Genomic DNA, 17,979 nt, shown 5'->3' on the forward strand with positions numbered 1-17,979 from the left:
GGTGCATTCTATTTGGTAAACCCACCAGATCATTGCTAATGTAGGAGGATTGGTTTTTTTTTCAGAATGCCTCTATCTGGGAAGTAGCTGTACTAGCAATATGGCTGATCAGCTTTTGATAATGTCTATAATGTCTATAGGATGTCTAGTATCAGCAGGGGAAGCAGGATAAATTTTAGGTCACAGGGAAGGGTAACGCCATAATGGGGGAAATTAGATATATGGTCTCCATCCATAGCAGTTGGAGTTTGAGACAGCTCCACCAGATGTGCAGGAAAAGACCCTTGTTGCCCACAGTTTCTCCAACAGGTGTCCAAGCATGCTACGGAGCTTTCTTTGGACGTAGTACCATCTAAAGTAGAGGTGGGCAACAGGTGAACTGCTAGCCAATTTCTGAAGGGAAGAGAGGACTGCATTTGGGACTTTAATTGGCAATACATGGAAGTGGTACAGCAGTCTCTGCAGTACATTCATCTTGATGGATGTGATACGGCTAATCTAGGAAATGATCATGTTCTTTCATGTGTTTAAGTCCTTTTTATATCAGACAACAAGGGAGGGTAATTTGCTTGGCAGAGTGATTCTACTCTTTTGGTTAACTATCTTTCCAGATACTTGATCTTGTTGTTTTGCTATTTGAAGGGGAAATTGAGCTGCAACAGCTGTTTTCATTTATTCTTATTAGTTTTTAAGAAGAAAAACACCAACACGAACTGTCATATTTGAATTCTTTATTGCGGAATTAGTTTGCCATGTTCTATACTTGGTTCAATAAATAAAGATTACATTAAAAAACAGAACATTGTAGAAACTGATATGATACAAAGTGCGTTTAAGTTACAGATAAAGTACACAGAGATCAACCTGCTGACCAATATACAATATAGACAACATTTTAATGACCACTATAAAGTGCCAACCTCAGCATCTCTGGTGACTTTACAATGTAGACTCCAGTTCTCTGGTAGCTATATAATGCAGACATACCCCTAAAATCTCTACGGGCTTTACAATGCAGACCCCCCAAATCTGTGCTAGATTTACAATGCAGACCCCCCCCCCAAAAAAACAAATATGTGCTAGCTTTATAATACAGACCCCAAATCCCTGTTGTCTTTACAATGCAAAACCCCCAAATATTTTGTGTTTTACAGCGCAGACCAACAAAATTTCTGGTGTTTACATTTAGGTTCCCAGATATCTGGGGTGGGGGGCAGGGGGGCATCTGCCCCCCGGGTCGTTCCCAAAGTTGACTACTTTGGACTGGGTCACTGGGCCATCTGCATTTTGTTTCCTTTAAAATAGGCTGCTGAGTGGAGTCTTACCCCCCGGGCTAACGTTTGCCAGCCCTCCCCTGCTTGTGTCTTTACATACAGATTAGTACAATGGCCAACACTACCGACTAATCAGTGTGCTGGGCTGGCTCTTAATGACAACAAAAGAAATGCTACCCCACTTCTGCCTATACCCTTTGTAAGGCAAAAGATGAACAGTATGGATGAAACATTCTCTCCAGAGAAGCATAAAACAAAGAAAAAATATTTCTTTATGTTACAAATTTCCCTGTGTGAGGGTATCTTACCATCTTAGAATTTTGGGAGGAAAGTCTTCAAAAAATCAAGTATCTGAGGGGTTTTATTACTAAACATTACCACCACCTTTTTCAAGCAAATTTTCCCCGTCTCCTTGACTAAATAAAGTTAGATTTTACAGCCTGGTCACACCTTTATATATCCTGGATTGGCCGCATTAATGCCGTTAAAATTAATATCCTCCCCAGATTGCTTTACTATTTTCAGATCCTCCCCATTCGTAGCCCACCTTACGTTTTTAAATTCCTCCAATTTTATGTCACTAAATTTATCTGGTTGGGCAAACGGCCCCGGGTCCGACTTAAACTTCTTAAGAAATCCCCGCGGAGAGGGGTCTGGGGAAAACTGATTTCCGCCAATACTAACTTTACGCCCAACTCGCTCAATGTGTTCTATGGTGTGGTTCGACAGATCCAGAGTATGGTCTAAACTTGAGGATGAGGTTCTGGCTCCCAAGGGCTCCTCGCCCAAAACGTTTTTTACTCCACCCAGTTATCTCACATTCCCTATCCATTTGAGATACCTCCTCTCAAAAATACGGCCTCTCACATCACCCCTATTCTTTGATACTGTTATTTAATTCCCCAGATTTCTCCCTGGGACTTTTCCCTATCTCATTTCAGCCGTGGCACTAGTGGGCAGTCAGATATCCTAATCACCTAACTTCTTCCACGCCTTTGCTCAATTTTCCGCCATCCAATCTCCCTTTCACATCCCCTCAAAACAGTTCTACCAACTTCTACAATTTCGCCATTTCCATAATGCAGTCAAATACCACCTTTCCTCCCGTCTTCTCTCTAACTTCGAATCTATCTGTTTACGTCAATCCTTAACAAAAGGTCTCATCTCTACATTGTACTATGAGCTTGCTCCCTCTGCTTTGGGCATTCAGGATCCCCATGAACTAGCCTGGGAACGTGACCTTGGTGAGGCCTTATTAGATGAGGAATGGTCTGAGATCCATGAGAATGCTGCCTCCAGTTCTATCTGTGTCAGAAGTAAGGAAAGTATCTATAAGGTCCTTTACCTATGGTATTATGTGCCATCGCGTCTATATAGAATCCTCCCTGACTTCTCTGGTGGCGGGGCTGCTCCCACGAAGGAACTTACCTCCATTTAGTGGACATGCCCAAAATCTGTCAAGTTTCTGGACTGAGATCAAAAACATGATCTAATGAATTCTTCAGGTGGATATCCCCCTGGAGCCAAAATGTTTTTTTCCTTCCTGTGGGAGTCACATAACTAAGAATTGCTATCTCTTCCCCCTCCCTAGTTCCTTACATCCCTCACTTTGGATCTAGCCACCCTCCCTTTGTCTCTACCCTTACTCTCTACTCTCTCTATCTCTTATTTGCTCTGTCCCCTTTTCATCTTCTCTCTTGCCTGTAAGAAAAACTCTTGGTCAGTCTTTTTCCTCATTTTTAACCATATTTCTGATGCGTTGAGTTCTACCTCTACACTGGTCGTAGACTATGTTTGCTTATATTTCTTATTTAAATTTGTGAACTCATATTGCCAGTTGTAAACTTTTTCTCATGCGACCTTGCAAAAATAAAATGTTTAAAAAAAAAAAATTTTGGGAGGAAAGATTTATTCTATGGAGCATTTGGATTAGGTTTACAGCCTAGACATGTATCTTAAAGCTTGAGATCACCCTAAAAAGGGCTCTCTTGTCTTACTAGGACACCAGGGGCTGATGTTGTAACCCCCTGTCACCGTGTGTAGTGTGGTGTGCAAAGGGTACACAGTGCACCTCCTTCTCAAGCCCTGGCTAGCTGATGGGCATGGGTGTAAATGATCAGGGGATCCCTGCACATGCAGGTGTTTCTTTGTAGTTAGTGGGACACAGGGGATGTCACTTTGGTGCAGTGTAATAGAAGTCACAATAATTTGGGCGCCAGACCATCTCTATGATAAACTCAACTCTTTATTTACACTCCTCTTCCTCCAGCACGATAATCATAATGGTTGCAGCAATAAAGAAAAATATATACATCTCCTTACTCTCTCCAGCACAGTTCTTAATGAGCAATACGAACATGGTTGCAAATATCTTATCACTCCTCCTGCACAGTTCTTAATGTTATCCAGATGTTAAATAACATAATTTACATGTCTCTTGCACTCCATACTCACTGCAGATCACCCTCCTCTGCAAGGGCACTCAAATGGATACTAATAGGCAGGCAGCTTCTCCTCCATGCAGCTCTGACACACTCTGTGTACCTCTCAACTGCAGCTCATCCCTCCTCTGTGGGGATAATATCTTCTGTGCTCTGACACGTCACTCTGTGTACTCTCAGTCTCAGGATCTGACACTACAGCTACCTTGCCTCTTGTAGCAGCCCTCACTCCAGGGCCTCTTCCATGCGAAGTGTCCCCCTCTATCTTGGGTTCTCTATAGTGGCATGGAGTTCTCCCCCTCATCCAGGGCACACATTCCTTGCCCTGGCTCAGTCACCACGCTCAGACAGCCAGGCAATGCTGGGGGAGCATGGGAGCTTCCACCCCAGGTCCCCAGCTACCATCTCTCCTCTCCTGTGTCTTCTCTCTCTCTCCCAGTCTCTGTCTCTCTCTGTCTCTCCCAGTCTCTGTCTCTCCCTCTCTCTATTCCTATCCCCCCTTAATGACAGCCCCTCCTTCCTCTCATTCAGTCTCACAGGCTGGGCTGGGTTGTCACCATGGTAACCAGTTTATGTAACTTTTTATAAACTTCTAGCTTACCCTCTAGGTGACCCCTCCTGTATTCACTGAAGTAAAGGTTTAACTAAAATGCCCCTAAGGGGCATTACATTCTACCCCAAATAGCTGGGCACCCTAAACTACACCTAGTGGGGCTGCCTAGCTAATCTCACTCACACCTAACTCACATATGCACACACACATGTAAACAATTTCTACATCACTTTTGCATGCAAAATCACAATGTAAAGTGAACACAGCATAGCAATACAATGGCAGTATGAATATAAACACATTTCACATTGCATACCCCACAACACCCCCAATGGATGTAAACATGTGAGTCACAGGTGTCCTGGTTTCTTTCAATGTACATTTAAATATGGCTTTATGCCAAAGCAATGTAGCACCTGCCCGTGCCTGCCCATGTCTCCCCCCTCCTGGGTCAAAAAGAGACAAGTGGCTCTCGTGGGCCCCTCCTAACAAATACATCTCAGCAATATATGCAGGGGTGGCATTTGACCAGCGGGGTTGCCTTCCCCCTCTTTCTCTCCAACGTGGACGATCTGCCTTTCTTTGCTCCCCCTAATCCTCTGGAAGGGCAATATACAGACCTAAAATGTTTAAAAAAAAAAAATTTTGGGAGGAAAGATTTATTCTATGGAGCATTTGGATTAGGTTTACAGCCTAGACATGTATCTTAAAGCTTGAGATCACCCTAAAAAGGGCTCTCTTGTCTTACTAGGACACCAGGGGCTGATGTTGTAACCCCCTGTCACCGTGTGTAGTGTGGTGTGCAAAGGGTACACAGTGCACCTCCTTCTCAAGCCCTGGCTAGCTGATGGGCATGGGTGTAAATGATCAGGGGATCCCTGCACATGCAGGTGTTTCTTTGTAGTTAGTGGGACACAGGGGATGTCACTTTGGTGCAGTGTAATAGAAGTCACAATAATTTGGGCGCCAGACCATCTCTATGATAAACTCAACTCTTTATTTACACTCCTCTTCCTCCAGCACGATAATCATAATGGTTGCAGCAATAAAGAAAAATATATACATCTCCTTACTCTCTCCAGCACAGTTCTTAATGAGCAATACGAACATGGTTGCAAATATCTTATCACTCCTCCTGCACAGTTCTTAATGTTATCCAGATGTTAAATAACATAATTTACATGTCTCTTGCACTCCATACTCACTGCAGATCACCCTCCTCTGCAAGGGCACTCAAATGGATGCTAATAGGCAGGCAGCTTCTCCTCCATGCAGCTCTGACACACTCTGTGTACCTCTCAACTGCAGCTCATCCCTCCTCTGTGGGGATAATATCTCCTGTGCTCTGACACGTCACTCTGTGTACTCTCAGTCTCAGGATCTGACACTACAGCTACCTTGCCTCTTGTAGCAGCCCTCACTCCAGGGCCTCTTCCATGCAAAGTGTCCCCCTCTATCTTGGGTTCTCTATAGTGGCATGGAGTTCTCCCCCTCATCCAGGGCACACATTCCTTGCCCTGGCTCAGTCACCACGCTCAGACAGCCAGGCAATGCTGGGGGAGCATGGGAGCTTCCACCCCAGGTCCCCAGCTACCATCTCTCCTCTCCTGTGTCTTCTCTCTCTCTCCCAGTCTCTGTCTCTCTCTGTCTCTCCCTCTCTCTATTCCTATCCCCCCTTAATGACAGCCCCTCCTTCCTCTCATTCAGTCTCACAGGCTGGGCTGGGTTGTCACCATGGTAACCAGTTTATGTAACTTTTTATAAACTTCTAGCTTACCCTCTAGGTGACCCCTCCTGTATTCACTGAAGTAAAGGTTTAACTAAAATGCCCCTAAGGGGCATTACATTCTACCCCAAATAGCTGGGCACCCTAAACTACACCTAGTGGGGCTGCCTAGCTAATCTCACTCACACCTAACTCACATATGCACACACACATGTAAACAATTTCTACATCACTTTTGCATGCAAAATCACAATGTAAAGTGAACACAGCATAGCAATACAATGGCAGTATGAATATAAACACATTTCACATTGCATACCCCACAACACCCCCAATGGATGTAAACATGTGAGTCACAGGTGTCCTGGTTTCTTTCAATGTACATTTAAATATGGCTTTATGCCAAAGCAATGTAGCACCTGCCCGTGCCTGCCCATGTCTCCCCCCTCCTGGGTCAAAAAGAGACAAGTGGCTCTCGTGGGCCCCTCCTAACAAATACATCTCAGCAATATATGCAGGGGTGGCATTTGACCAGCGGGGTTGCCTTTCCCCTCTTTCTCTCCAACGTGGACGATCTGCCTTTCTTTGCTCCCCCTAATCCTCTGGAAGGGCAATATACAGACGTCACTTGCACTGTCTGCCTCTCTTTGCTCCCCGAAATCCTCAGGAAAGGCAATATACAGACTGCATTGTAATTACACCTCACACGTTGAACCTATTCTTCTTTTGCTTCCCACTCAGCTGGGATAAGTGGCACTACAAGTCTCAGCAACAAGCACACTGCTGCTCCATATACTGTCCCGGACAGAACTACTCAGTAAACAACTTGCTTCACCTTCTCCTCATTACCCTTGGTCTCCTGGGCACCTAGAGACGGTCAGACATGGTGCCCCAAGGGTGTTACTCCGGTTGAGCACACTGCACTCAGTTCCTGTGTCCTGCAAGCACTAGCTCCATCTGTTGTGCTTGAGCCCCACGTTGGGCGCCATTATGTAACCCCCTGTCACTGTGTGTAGTGTGGTGTGCAAAGGGTACACAGTGCACCTCCTTCTCAAGCCCTGGCTAGCTGATGGGCATGGGTGTAGATGATCAGGGGGTCCCTGCACATGCAGGTGTTTCTCTGTAGTTAGTGGGACACAGGGGATGTCACTTTGGTGCAGTGTAATAGAAATCACAATAATTTGGGCGCCAGACCATCTCTATGATAAACTGAACTTTTATTTACACTCCTCTTCCTCCAGCACAATAATCATAATGGTTGCAGCAATAAAGAAAAATATATACAGCTCCTTACTCTCTCCAGCACAGTTCTTAATGAGCAATACGAACATGGTTGCAAATATCTTATCACTCCTCCTGCACAGTTCTTAATGTTATCCAGATGTTAAATAACATAATTTACATGTCTCTTGCACTCCATACTCACTGCAGATCACCCTCCTCTGCAAGGGCACTCACATGGATGCTAATAGGCAGGCAGCTTCTCCTCCATGCAGCTCTGACACACTCTGTGTACCTCTCAACTGCAGCTCATCCCTCCTCTGCGGGAATAATGTCTCCTGTGCTCTGACACGTCACTCTGTGTACTCTCAGTCTCAGGATCTGACACTACAGCTACCTTGCCTCTTGTAGCAGCCCTCACTCCAGGGCCTCTTCCATGCAAAGTGTCCCCCTCTATCTTGGGTTCTCTATAGTGGCATGGAGTTCTCCCCCTCATCCAGGGCACACATTCCTTGCCCTGGCTCAGTCACCACGCTCAGACAGCCAGGCAATGCTGGGGGAGCATGGGAGCTTCCACCCCAGGTCCCCAACTACCATCTCTCCTCTCCTGTGTCTTCTCTCTCTCTCCCAGTCTCTGTCTCTCTCTGTCTCTCCCAGTCTCTGTCTCTCCCCCTCTCTATTCCTATCCCCCCTTAATGACAGTCCCTCCTTCCTCTCATTCAGTCTCACAGGCTGGGCTGGGTTATCACCATGGTAACCAGTTTATGTAACTTTTTAGAAACTTCTAGCTTACCCTCTAGGTGAAGCCTCCTGTATTCACTGAAGTAAAGGTTTAACTAAAAGGCCCCTAGGGGGCCTTACAGATGTAAGCTTTTATGAAGATTTTGTAATAAGCCAAAAAACATTTTTTCCCCTTTAATAAAATGTCCATGGGTACAATCCACAAAATGAAAGTCTTCACTGTGCAGCGGCAACGGTATAAAAAAATGGAATATGTGTCTAGACTGGCATCTGATGTCCCTTAATGAACAATTTGTTCCACTGATTTTGTGTACCTCTTCCTTTACAATATTTTGTTAAAATATCTTCCCATTTTATCTTTAGATAACTACATTGCTGCTTAACAAAGAAGAATTATTACCATTGGATCCATCACAGGAATTAATATTTCCTCCTGAACTAATTGTGAGTTCTTTTTCAAAGAGTTTGTATCCTTTATCGCAATTTAAAGATATAGGCAATGCTTATAGCATACTAGCGAACGTTGCGACTCTGTCCTCCGGGAGATCCTAGAGAACAGGTCATGTGACAGAGGTAGGAGGGGGCGTAGTGACATCTTTGAGTCACCATAGCTCTGCCCTCACTAGAAAATGCTGAAAATCACGACATAGCAGGGGGAAAGGCTTAATTACGCCCTTAATATGCAATGACGTGAATTTTTGGCATTTTTTAGGATTCAGGAGATATGCCTACTCTTCCGAGAGTCCGGGAAGACTCCCCGGAATTTGGGAGCCTCCTGGAAATTCTGGGAGAGTAGGCAAGTATGGTTTATAGGTTGTACTAAATTGTTATGTTGACAATTTCTCTGTTGAAGAAATGCTGATAATATCTGTAACATGTAGATCACATATATACGTTTATTTCCCACCTAGTTGATGGCAGAGAAGCAAAGCTTACAGCCTTTGGTCTTTCGGGGGGAAAAAATGAAGTGGATTACAGTTTTTAACTTGGAGGAACTTCTACATTTAAAAAGGAAATATCCAGAGGCCCCTCTTATAGTCGGAAATACCAGCATTGGTAAGTTGATGTATATTCTAAATATGATTTCAAATGTAGGACACAAAGTATATATAAAGGAACTATATCAGTTAGGTGGAGCTTTTTGCAAATCACACAGAATTGCACTTTGGTACTAGTATAGAATTAAAAATTGTAGCGTGATCTACTCTTTATATTTTAAATAGCCGAATACATTTTTCTAGCCTTAAGTTACAGTATAAGTGACAACTTTGGTCACTTATGTAAGCCTGAATGGCTGAGTGGGATGAAGACAATAAGAAGAAGACCATAGGCCAATAACAGTAATCTACATTTATTCACAAACAGCATGTAAGAAAACAAAACAAATATTATTCGCTGCCCTAGAAATTGTGAAATATTATTAGCTTAATTATTGGATTTTTGGTCCATTTTCTGCATAGGTATTTCCATCTAATGTGAACTGATGTTACATAGTACAGCAGTGATGTTGTAACACATGAAATTTATACTGTCATTAACAATGCAACTCCAATTATAAAGATTATGATTTACAGGATACAAAGAATATCACAGTATAATGTGCAAGTGACTTTAACATAAGCATAAACTTCTTAACATTATATTAATATAAATTTGTTGCTGTGGACCCTTTGTGGCTTGTGGCACCTTATAAATAAAAGTTAAATTATGTTTATTTTATTCTTTTTAATGTTAAGCGAAAACACTATAAGAAATAACACCACACTAGTGTAGATTAAAATCACTGACACTGAGTTCTTGTAACTTTTATAGGGTGACAAATTTTAATTTTCTCTAGGCTGTAAAGAATATTTTCTCATATACACATGTTATGCACCTATTATATTGCTTTCTTTCTCCAGGGCTTGAGATGAAGTTTAAAGGAGTTTTTCATCCAGTTCTTATTTCAATTGGAAAGATTACCGATCTTAATACTGTGAAATACACAAAGGACGGTATGTGTTCAAAGTTCCCTCTAAAGTAAAAACGTGTAAGCAGAATTTTTTCCATTGAGCAAACATTTTGCCAGCAATTAGCTGTGAGCAACTTGTAGGTTCTGGAATGGATACATTTTTTAAGTGGGCAGCTTATGCAGAATAGTGGGTGTAGCATTATTTGTGATTTGCCTGTATTTTTGTAAATAACCTAACTGAAACATGATATGGTTCTAAGCACTATCTTGTTTTGCTTCGTGGTTAATCTGTAACATTCCAGAAAAAAATGTAATATTGATTTTATGTACTTATTTTTATTATATTGGTTTTCTACAAAAAGAAAGTAAATAATGTCTACTCTTTTGGCACATTCAGGGTTATCTATCGGTGCTGCATGCTCTTTATCCATGCTGAAGGATACGTTGAATGAAGCTGTGTCTCAGCTCCCAGATGAGAAGTCCAAGACTTTCCAAGCTCTTTTACAGCAACTGAAATCCCTTGCAGGACAGCAGATCAGGAATGTGGCTGTATGTTGTATTATTAAAATGATGACAATGCCTCAAATGTGTAGAATAAAAAAAAATAATAGACGCAATATTATCCCTTTTAAAAAAAATAATTTATTGAATTGGTTAGATGCCCTCTTTTAAATATCTAAACTCTAGGTGGGGCTATATCACGGCTTGACTTGTAGATAAAAGCCACCCTGGCTAAAAAACTATACTAACCTACTTTTGTGTGCACATTTGCCAGAAAACAAAAAATAGCCTATTAAAGTCACAGAGGGCGCCATCATCCTTTGAACAGCGATGGGTTGTCTCTTTCTACTTGTATCTCTACCAGTTGAGTATGTAGTAGTGGCCAATTAACTCTAATGCCATAGCCCAAAACAATGAAAAGAGAGGCTTGGTATGCTCAGCCTCTGTTAGACTCCAACGTGATAAAGTTCAGGCCAGTCCACTTATCTTATCAGACACCCAGTCCTTTTGGCAGATGTCAAAATTGCCAGATTGGGACTGAGGTATATGCTATAAAATCTTTTTTGACACTTAAAAGATGCAGAAACTATTGGTTAACTGCCTATTGGAGGAGATTTCTGTGAAATTTCCTCCGTTTAGACAAATACCTTTCAGCATTGCAGTCCCCATATATTACTATTGGGACTGCGATGCTCTGCAATGCATGAAGCTTTGATAAACTTTGCATTGCGCAGACAGGTAACGCAATCTCAGCATGGTGTTACCTGTCTTTTCCTATAGGATTCTGCTGAAACCTCTGTGGCTTTGCAGAATACGGCACAGTGCGCATACGCACAGCACTTCCACCTATCGCTGCTGGTAAAAAGGAAAAAAAAGATTGCAGCATAAGGGTCACGTCGCCCCGGCTCCCAGAGTGGCCCGAGCATGGGGTATATTAGTGGTGCATAAATATGCATCGCTGCAGTTTGCAGTGATGCATTTTTAGGAGCACAGCATCTTATTGATGAACGGATCCCACAGACTGTTAGAAGACGCTGCCTGCAAATATAACCTTTATTTTTTCAATAAACCAAGTGGGAATATATTTAATTGCATAAGTACAGTGTTCCCAACTTACAAGACAAAACCATGACCTTAATTAAAAATAAATTTGCCATAGATCTGAAACTGCCATAGGTTCCTGATCTTACCACAAATATAGGGTTTCCATATTGCGTTTAATTGGTTGACTTGGTTTGAACATGCACAAATGATTGGATTTGCTTTTGAGGTTATTTTGGCTGCAGCACCACCAAGCCCAGTAATCATTGCAGCAAAATATTGATAGCTGTAGGCCTCTGTCAGGTTTTGGCTATAAATACAGCTGATGTGGTGCAAAATGGGCATTTTCTCCTTTTTTGCAAAAAAGAGGAATGATTTAGGCAAATAACATGTGTGGGCTACTGTACATACTAGTCATTAATAATTGACTGTGTGTACAGAAGTAGGCATGATGGAGATTGCTCTGCTCTCATTAAGTGCTTATTCTATTTATACATCTAGGTATGGATACACTATTTCTTCCTTTCTTATAATTGCACAGTTTATGATGATGATAACAAATATACAAATTTTATGCTTACTTTAGTTTTAAAATTTTGTGACTCATGAATTACAAACATCTTTATTGCAGTCGCTAGGTGGACACATAGTTATACGAAACTCAAACTCTGATCTGAATCCCATACTAGCCGTTGGCAATTCTGTTCTCCATGTGCTATCAAAAGGTAATTCTTATTCGTTTTTAAATTTCATTGACGGATCAAACATATATTATTAAAGTAGGTGCTAAAGAATGTCATTGCATTTACAACAAAAGCTTAATAATAGTAAATGAAAAGCCAATTTCACAACACAGGACCAATACATATTTGTACTTTTACTGTATGCACCGTACATCCAAATTTGCCTTCAGATAGCTTCTAGCCTTGTGGCTGTCTGTTGGGGGATGGGACTGCATAAGACTTTCAGGAAGAGCAAGGGCGTGTGTGCATGGTAATTATATTAATCATTACCATTATTATTATTTATCTGTATTAGCAGAGGTGTACAGATAATTTTTAATCATTCTTATCAGTCCCTGTCCCATTTGAGCTTACATTCTAAAGGAAACAGGGTCATCTGGAGGAAACCTATACAAACACAGGAAGATCATACAAACTCTGCACACTTATGGGGGAGTTCAATTGGCCACGTTACTGTAAAAAGTAATGCGGCCTGCGCACTATTACCATTATTATGGTAATATACTTAAATACCATTATTACGGTAGTTTCAATGCTGGCTTTTTGCTCGCAGCTCAGTGAGCTGCGAGCAGAAAGCTGGGTTAAATTTACCGTAATAATGCTGTGCTACTTCGGGGGGAATTGAATTTCCCCCTTAGGGTCCTGGTCGAAATCAAAACCATGGTCAAAGTGCTCTGAGGCAGCAATGCTAAGTACTGTGCCTATATTAGGTTTGTTGTAGTTCTCCTTCCCCTCTTCCATGGTCTGAAATCCTCCATCACCTCTGCTCTGTTTTGGAGCAGAGTTGTGTTTTTTGTAATAACTCAATATTTCAAATAGAACTGTGACAAACACAGTGCATAAGGAATACATTGTGCCCAACATTTCTATATAACGGTGAAGAAGCACAGGGCCATCTTAACAGCATTAAAGGCCTCCAGGCAATGCAGGGGCCCTACCTAAACAAACACTCACCCATTTATGTACAATTAGTATGTGTACATTGCCTGCATCAAGATCAAGATATGTATTCGCAACAGCACGATTGCATGTACTGAAAACAGCTGATACTGAGGTGATTAGTCCACCTAAATGTTTTAATAAAGTGGGTTTGAAGTTTCTGAATAAATCTCCCGCAATTATATACTGAAAAGTTGTCAAGCCTATGGGGCCCTTGTGCTCGTGGGGCCCCTGGACAACTGCCCACCGTGCCCATGCTTTAAGACAGCCCTGCACATTTCAAATATCTGTAAATCTATTGTAGGAGGAGCTCGACAGATCCTTTGTAAAGACAGCTTTTTTGAATGCAAGAAGTCATCCTGTCTCCTGCCAGAAGAGATTCTTGTGTCTGTGCTTATTCCATATTCACAAAAGGTATTGGATGTTTGGAGGTTTAAACATACTTACTTGGTACCTCTGTATTATATTTTTTTTTAAAAACTGGGTTCTGCTTAAATTGATACACACAAAGCATGGTTCTTTCAGACAAGCAGTAGGTAGCAAGGGAAGTAGCAGCCGTTAAAGTCTTGCAAAGTATTTTTTTTTCTATATTTTGTAAGTACTGTACTTATATATAATACAGTAGAGTATTTTGTTTGTGTTTAATATGTTTAATAAATATATGCACAGTACAATACTGTAGTTTACAAATGTTGTTAACTACTATTTAGTTTTAAGTTTTGGGGTTTTTTTTATCACTTTTTACTTAATTTTGATTAGAGATGGGCGGGTCCGGTTCTCCGAGAACCGAACCCACCCGAACTTTGGGTATCCGAGTACCGAGCTGAGCAGCTCGGTACTCTCCCGCCCATTCCGAATCCAAATCGAGGCCGAACGTCATTGTGACATCGTCGAATCTCGGGGCTCGGTTCTCGCGATACTTCAACTTTATAAATACACGCCTCCACAGCAATCCATCGCCATTTGACAGAGGGAGAGAGCAGGGTGTAGTCATAGGCTAATTAGAGCAGGGACAGAGAATACAATATTGTTCTTGCAATTGCTCTATCCAAAATCGCTAGTGCAGAGAGGAGGATAGAGGTTTATTATTTTTTCTTCATATTTGGCACTCCCCAGCGCTTTTGGGGTGTCCCCCATAATTGTGCATAAATATTTCTGGCTGTCAAAAGTCATATCTGTCAGCAGTATCTACTAAATAATTTTTAGCACTCCACAGTGCTTTTGGGGTGTCCTCCCTAATTGTGCATTAATATTTCTGGCTGTCAAAAGTCATATCTGTCAGCAGTATCTACTAAATAATTTTTAGCACACCTCAGTGCTTTTGGGGTGTCCTCCCTAATTGTGCATTAATATTTCTGGCTGTCAAAAGTCATATCTGTCAGCAGTATCTACTAAATAATTTTTAGCACTCCTCAGTGCTTTTGGGATGTCCTACCTAATTGTGCATTAATATTTCTGGCTGTCAAAAGTCATAACTGTCAGCAGTATCTACTAAATAATTTTTAGCACTCCTCAGTGCTTTTGGGGTGTCCTCCCTAATTGTGCATTAATATTTCTGGCTGTCAAAAGTCATATCTGTCAGCAGTATCTACTAAATAATTTTTAGCACTCCTCAGTGCTTTTGGGGTGTCCTCCCTAATTGTGCATTAATATTTCTGGCTGTCAAAAGTCATATCTGTCAGCAGTATCTACTAAATAATTTTTAGCACTCCCCAGTGGTTTGCGCTCAGAATGGATTCAAAGCAGTCCACATATGATCTGAATGAGCAACCAGGTTCTGTCACCAGTCCTGATGTTAGTGTTCCCAGTACGTCATCTGGCCAAGGCGATGTCAAACAACAGAGTGTTTTCAAATTAGTGCAAAAAACAAAAACCCCAAAAAAATTTACTGTATTGAAGCGAAAAAGAAGTGTAACTGAGCAAAAGTTAAGTGACGATAAAAAAAAAATTGCAAGCATGCCATTCTACACATGCAGTGGCAAAGAGAGAATGAGGCCTTCACCTTTGGCTATTAGTGGCAGATCCCAAAAAGTTACCCAGCCTACAATTGGTGCACAACTACTGTTACGCGTCAAAGCCGAGCTGCAAGATAACAGTGAGGCATTACAGGAGAATATTTGCTCTGATTCACAAATGACAACAATCCCTGTGGAGAGTCCATCCAACAGTGGGATGTCTAATCGTGAGCATTCTGCTGATGTGTGCCTTAATAGCCCGAGTGTAGCCGGTGATACCCAAATTGAGGATGCCACTTTGGAATTAGAAGAGGATGAGGGGGAGATTTGTGTAGGCGACGAGGGCGCTAATGATGATGTTGATGATTATGATGCAGACAGATACCAAATTGCCTTTCTCAATTTCTATTTATATTCTAGATTATATAACGGCTGAATAGTTTTCTATTTTACTCCTAGTGGAGAGAGGATCTGATGCAGACAGATACCAAACTGCCTTTGTCCATTTCAATTTATATTGTACAGTATATAACGGCTGAATTTATTAGTATTTTATACAAGTGGAGGGGGGCCTAGAGAGACAGAAACCAAACTGGCTTTCTCCATGTCAATTAATATTGTACAGTCTATAATGGCTGAATTTTTTGTTTTTTTAAAAAAGTGGAGGGGGCCTATAGAGACAGAAAGCAAACTGTCTTTTTCCATTTCTTTACATATTTAACTATAAGTGTAGGGTGTAATATAGATTCAAAGACGATGGCTGCATTGCCAATATGCATAGATGGAGAGGAAGACAATCTGTTTTGTGTGTAGAATAAATGAAGGCCTACCAACGAAGAATTAAACAGTTTTTTTGGATGATTTATTACCTCAACAATTAGATTACTTATCTCTAAAACAGTTGGAGCACTAAATTGGGTTATTTTAGGCACAAAAACATGTATTTTCCAACAAAATAGCAAAACAAAACCAAAACCAAAACACGCAATGGCGGTTTTGCAAAACCAAAACCAAAACCAAAACACGACGGTAATCCAGATCCAAAACCGAATCCAAAACCAAAACACGGGGGTCAGTGACCATCTCTAATTTTGATACAGCTTTCTGGACGTTGGGAACTAAATAATTTGATTTCTATTAATTCTAATGGGAAATTAATTTTCGTTTTTTAAGCACATATTAATAGTGCTAAGCAGGGAATTGCAGTAGTTCTTTTTATTTCCTAGAACGTCTTTTGGGCCTTTATGCAAAGTTACAGTAAAAAAATGACTATTTATATATATCTACCTGCAGTGGGAGATTGTGTCCGCCTTCAGACAAGCACAAAGGAAGGTTAACTCTGTGCCTATAGTGGTGGCTGGGATGAGAGTCCTTTTCTGTGAGAATTCAGACATCATTAAAGACATGAACATTTACTTTGGTGGCATTGGTACAAGCACAGTTCAAGCAAAGAGGACCAGAGAAGCAGTAATTGGAAGGTTTGTTTGTGGCATCATTTTTATATACTCAATTAAGATCATAGTACTGCTGACTGTTCAGGACTAAAATGTGCAAGTGGTAAGGAAGGATATATTCAAGAAACCCTGCAGATTTCAGCCTAATAGATGAAGTTCTTGATAAAGAAGGTCCTGGAAAATGAATTAAAAGTAAGTTGCTTCATTGAACAAGTTATGACAATGGCAAAAAAATATTTCATTTCTTCCAGTAATTCCCTATCTCCTTGAATTAAGTTTAAGGCTGCAAAAATCCATCCAGGGTTACCACAGTAAAAAAAAAAGGAAATGTGTGAAAGGACTATGATGCTGTTCTGACAATAGGGACGAATATACTAAAATAATTAGACCCGGTGTTGATGACAGAATGAGTAGCACATATTAGGAAGTTTTATTAAATAATTATTGATTAAAAAATATATCAGAAGATATTGAAAAACTGTCAACGAGAACTAGTTAAGTGTAAAAAGAAGTTTTGAGTATTATGAACCCCTCAGACATATATTTGTGCCAGGTGGAAATGAGGTACTAATTCGTATGCATGTAGGTGCAACTTGGTGGCTACAAGGTGTTGCCAAGCTTGTAGAATATATATATTATTCTTTACAGGGATGATGATTATTGATTGTCCATATGATAGACAAAGCATAAGCTAGATAAATTACAGATACTTTTCTAAACCTCATGTAAGAATCATTACCGTTGCCTAATAGCTGCACCTTACAGAAGTATTCCCTGTATCAGAGAGCATATCAGTTCAATTCATTTTGTGCTTTAAACTCTTTTATTATATGTCAGTGGAACTGTACAAACCTAAATCTGAGGGTTTTTTTTAAATGAATACAATGATGAGGATATTTTTCCTCTTCAAATATAGGTAGAGCAGGACAAGCTTACTGCAGGATCTCTAACATTTTGTGGTGGCAGAAAGAGGAGCAATTATGAATTTGGTATAAACACAACATGATGCTGTACAAGAAATATTTGCACCCAAAAGATAGAACTTTTCAAAAAGTGCACAGTAATGTATCAAGAGGTCAGAGATAGAATATGAAACATGCTAGATAATCAAACTATACAAGAATACAAAAGCCTTTGGGCTATGCTGTTTTAGCATGAAGGAAATAGTCTCTGCATAGATTATAGGAAGCTAAGCACGTGCAGTCACAATGCTCACCCCCTCTTGCAGACTGATGTTCCTAATAACATTAGCTATAAGCTTGCCACTTGTTCTCCCCTAATTCATGTGTCACAAGGACAGAGTAATGCTTTGCTGTGATATCATCTCTTTTTTGCCCAAAATCTATGCTTACCGTGTTACCAAGCAAATTGTTCTGCCCTTACTTTGTTCAAACACATTTTTGGGCAAAGAATCCAAGCTGAACACCACGGCTGTTGTC

The 17,979-nt window shown here is 40.9% G+C and overlaps 1 protein-coding gene across 1 annotated transcript in view; it reads left to right on the top strand.

Moving 5' to 3' along the window:
* The window catches only part of LOC142097881 (aldehyde oxidase 1-like), a 104,694-nt gene that overhangs the window by 6,378 nt on the left and 80,337 nt on the right, over positions 1–17,979 (top strand). Inside the window, 7 exon segments of the mRNA XM_075180108.1 lie at positions 8,320–8,400; positions 8,868–9,012; positions 9,858–9,950; positions 10,305–10,456; positions 12,081–12,174; positions 13,436–13,545; positions 16,380–16,564. Coding sequence (XP_075036209.1) covers positions 8,320–8,400; positions 8,868–9,012; positions 9,858–9,950; positions 10,305–10,456; positions 12,081–12,174; positions 13,436–13,545; positions 16,380–16,564 — 860 coding nt within the window.

This window comes from Mixophyes fleayi, chromosome 7 (genome assembly GCF_038048845.1).
Source record: "Mixophyes fleayi isolate aMixFle1 chromosome 7, aMixFle1.hap1, whole genome shotgun sequence".
NCBI lineage: Eukaryota > Metazoa > Chordata > Amphibia > Anura > Limnodynastidae > Mixophyes > Mixophyes fleayi.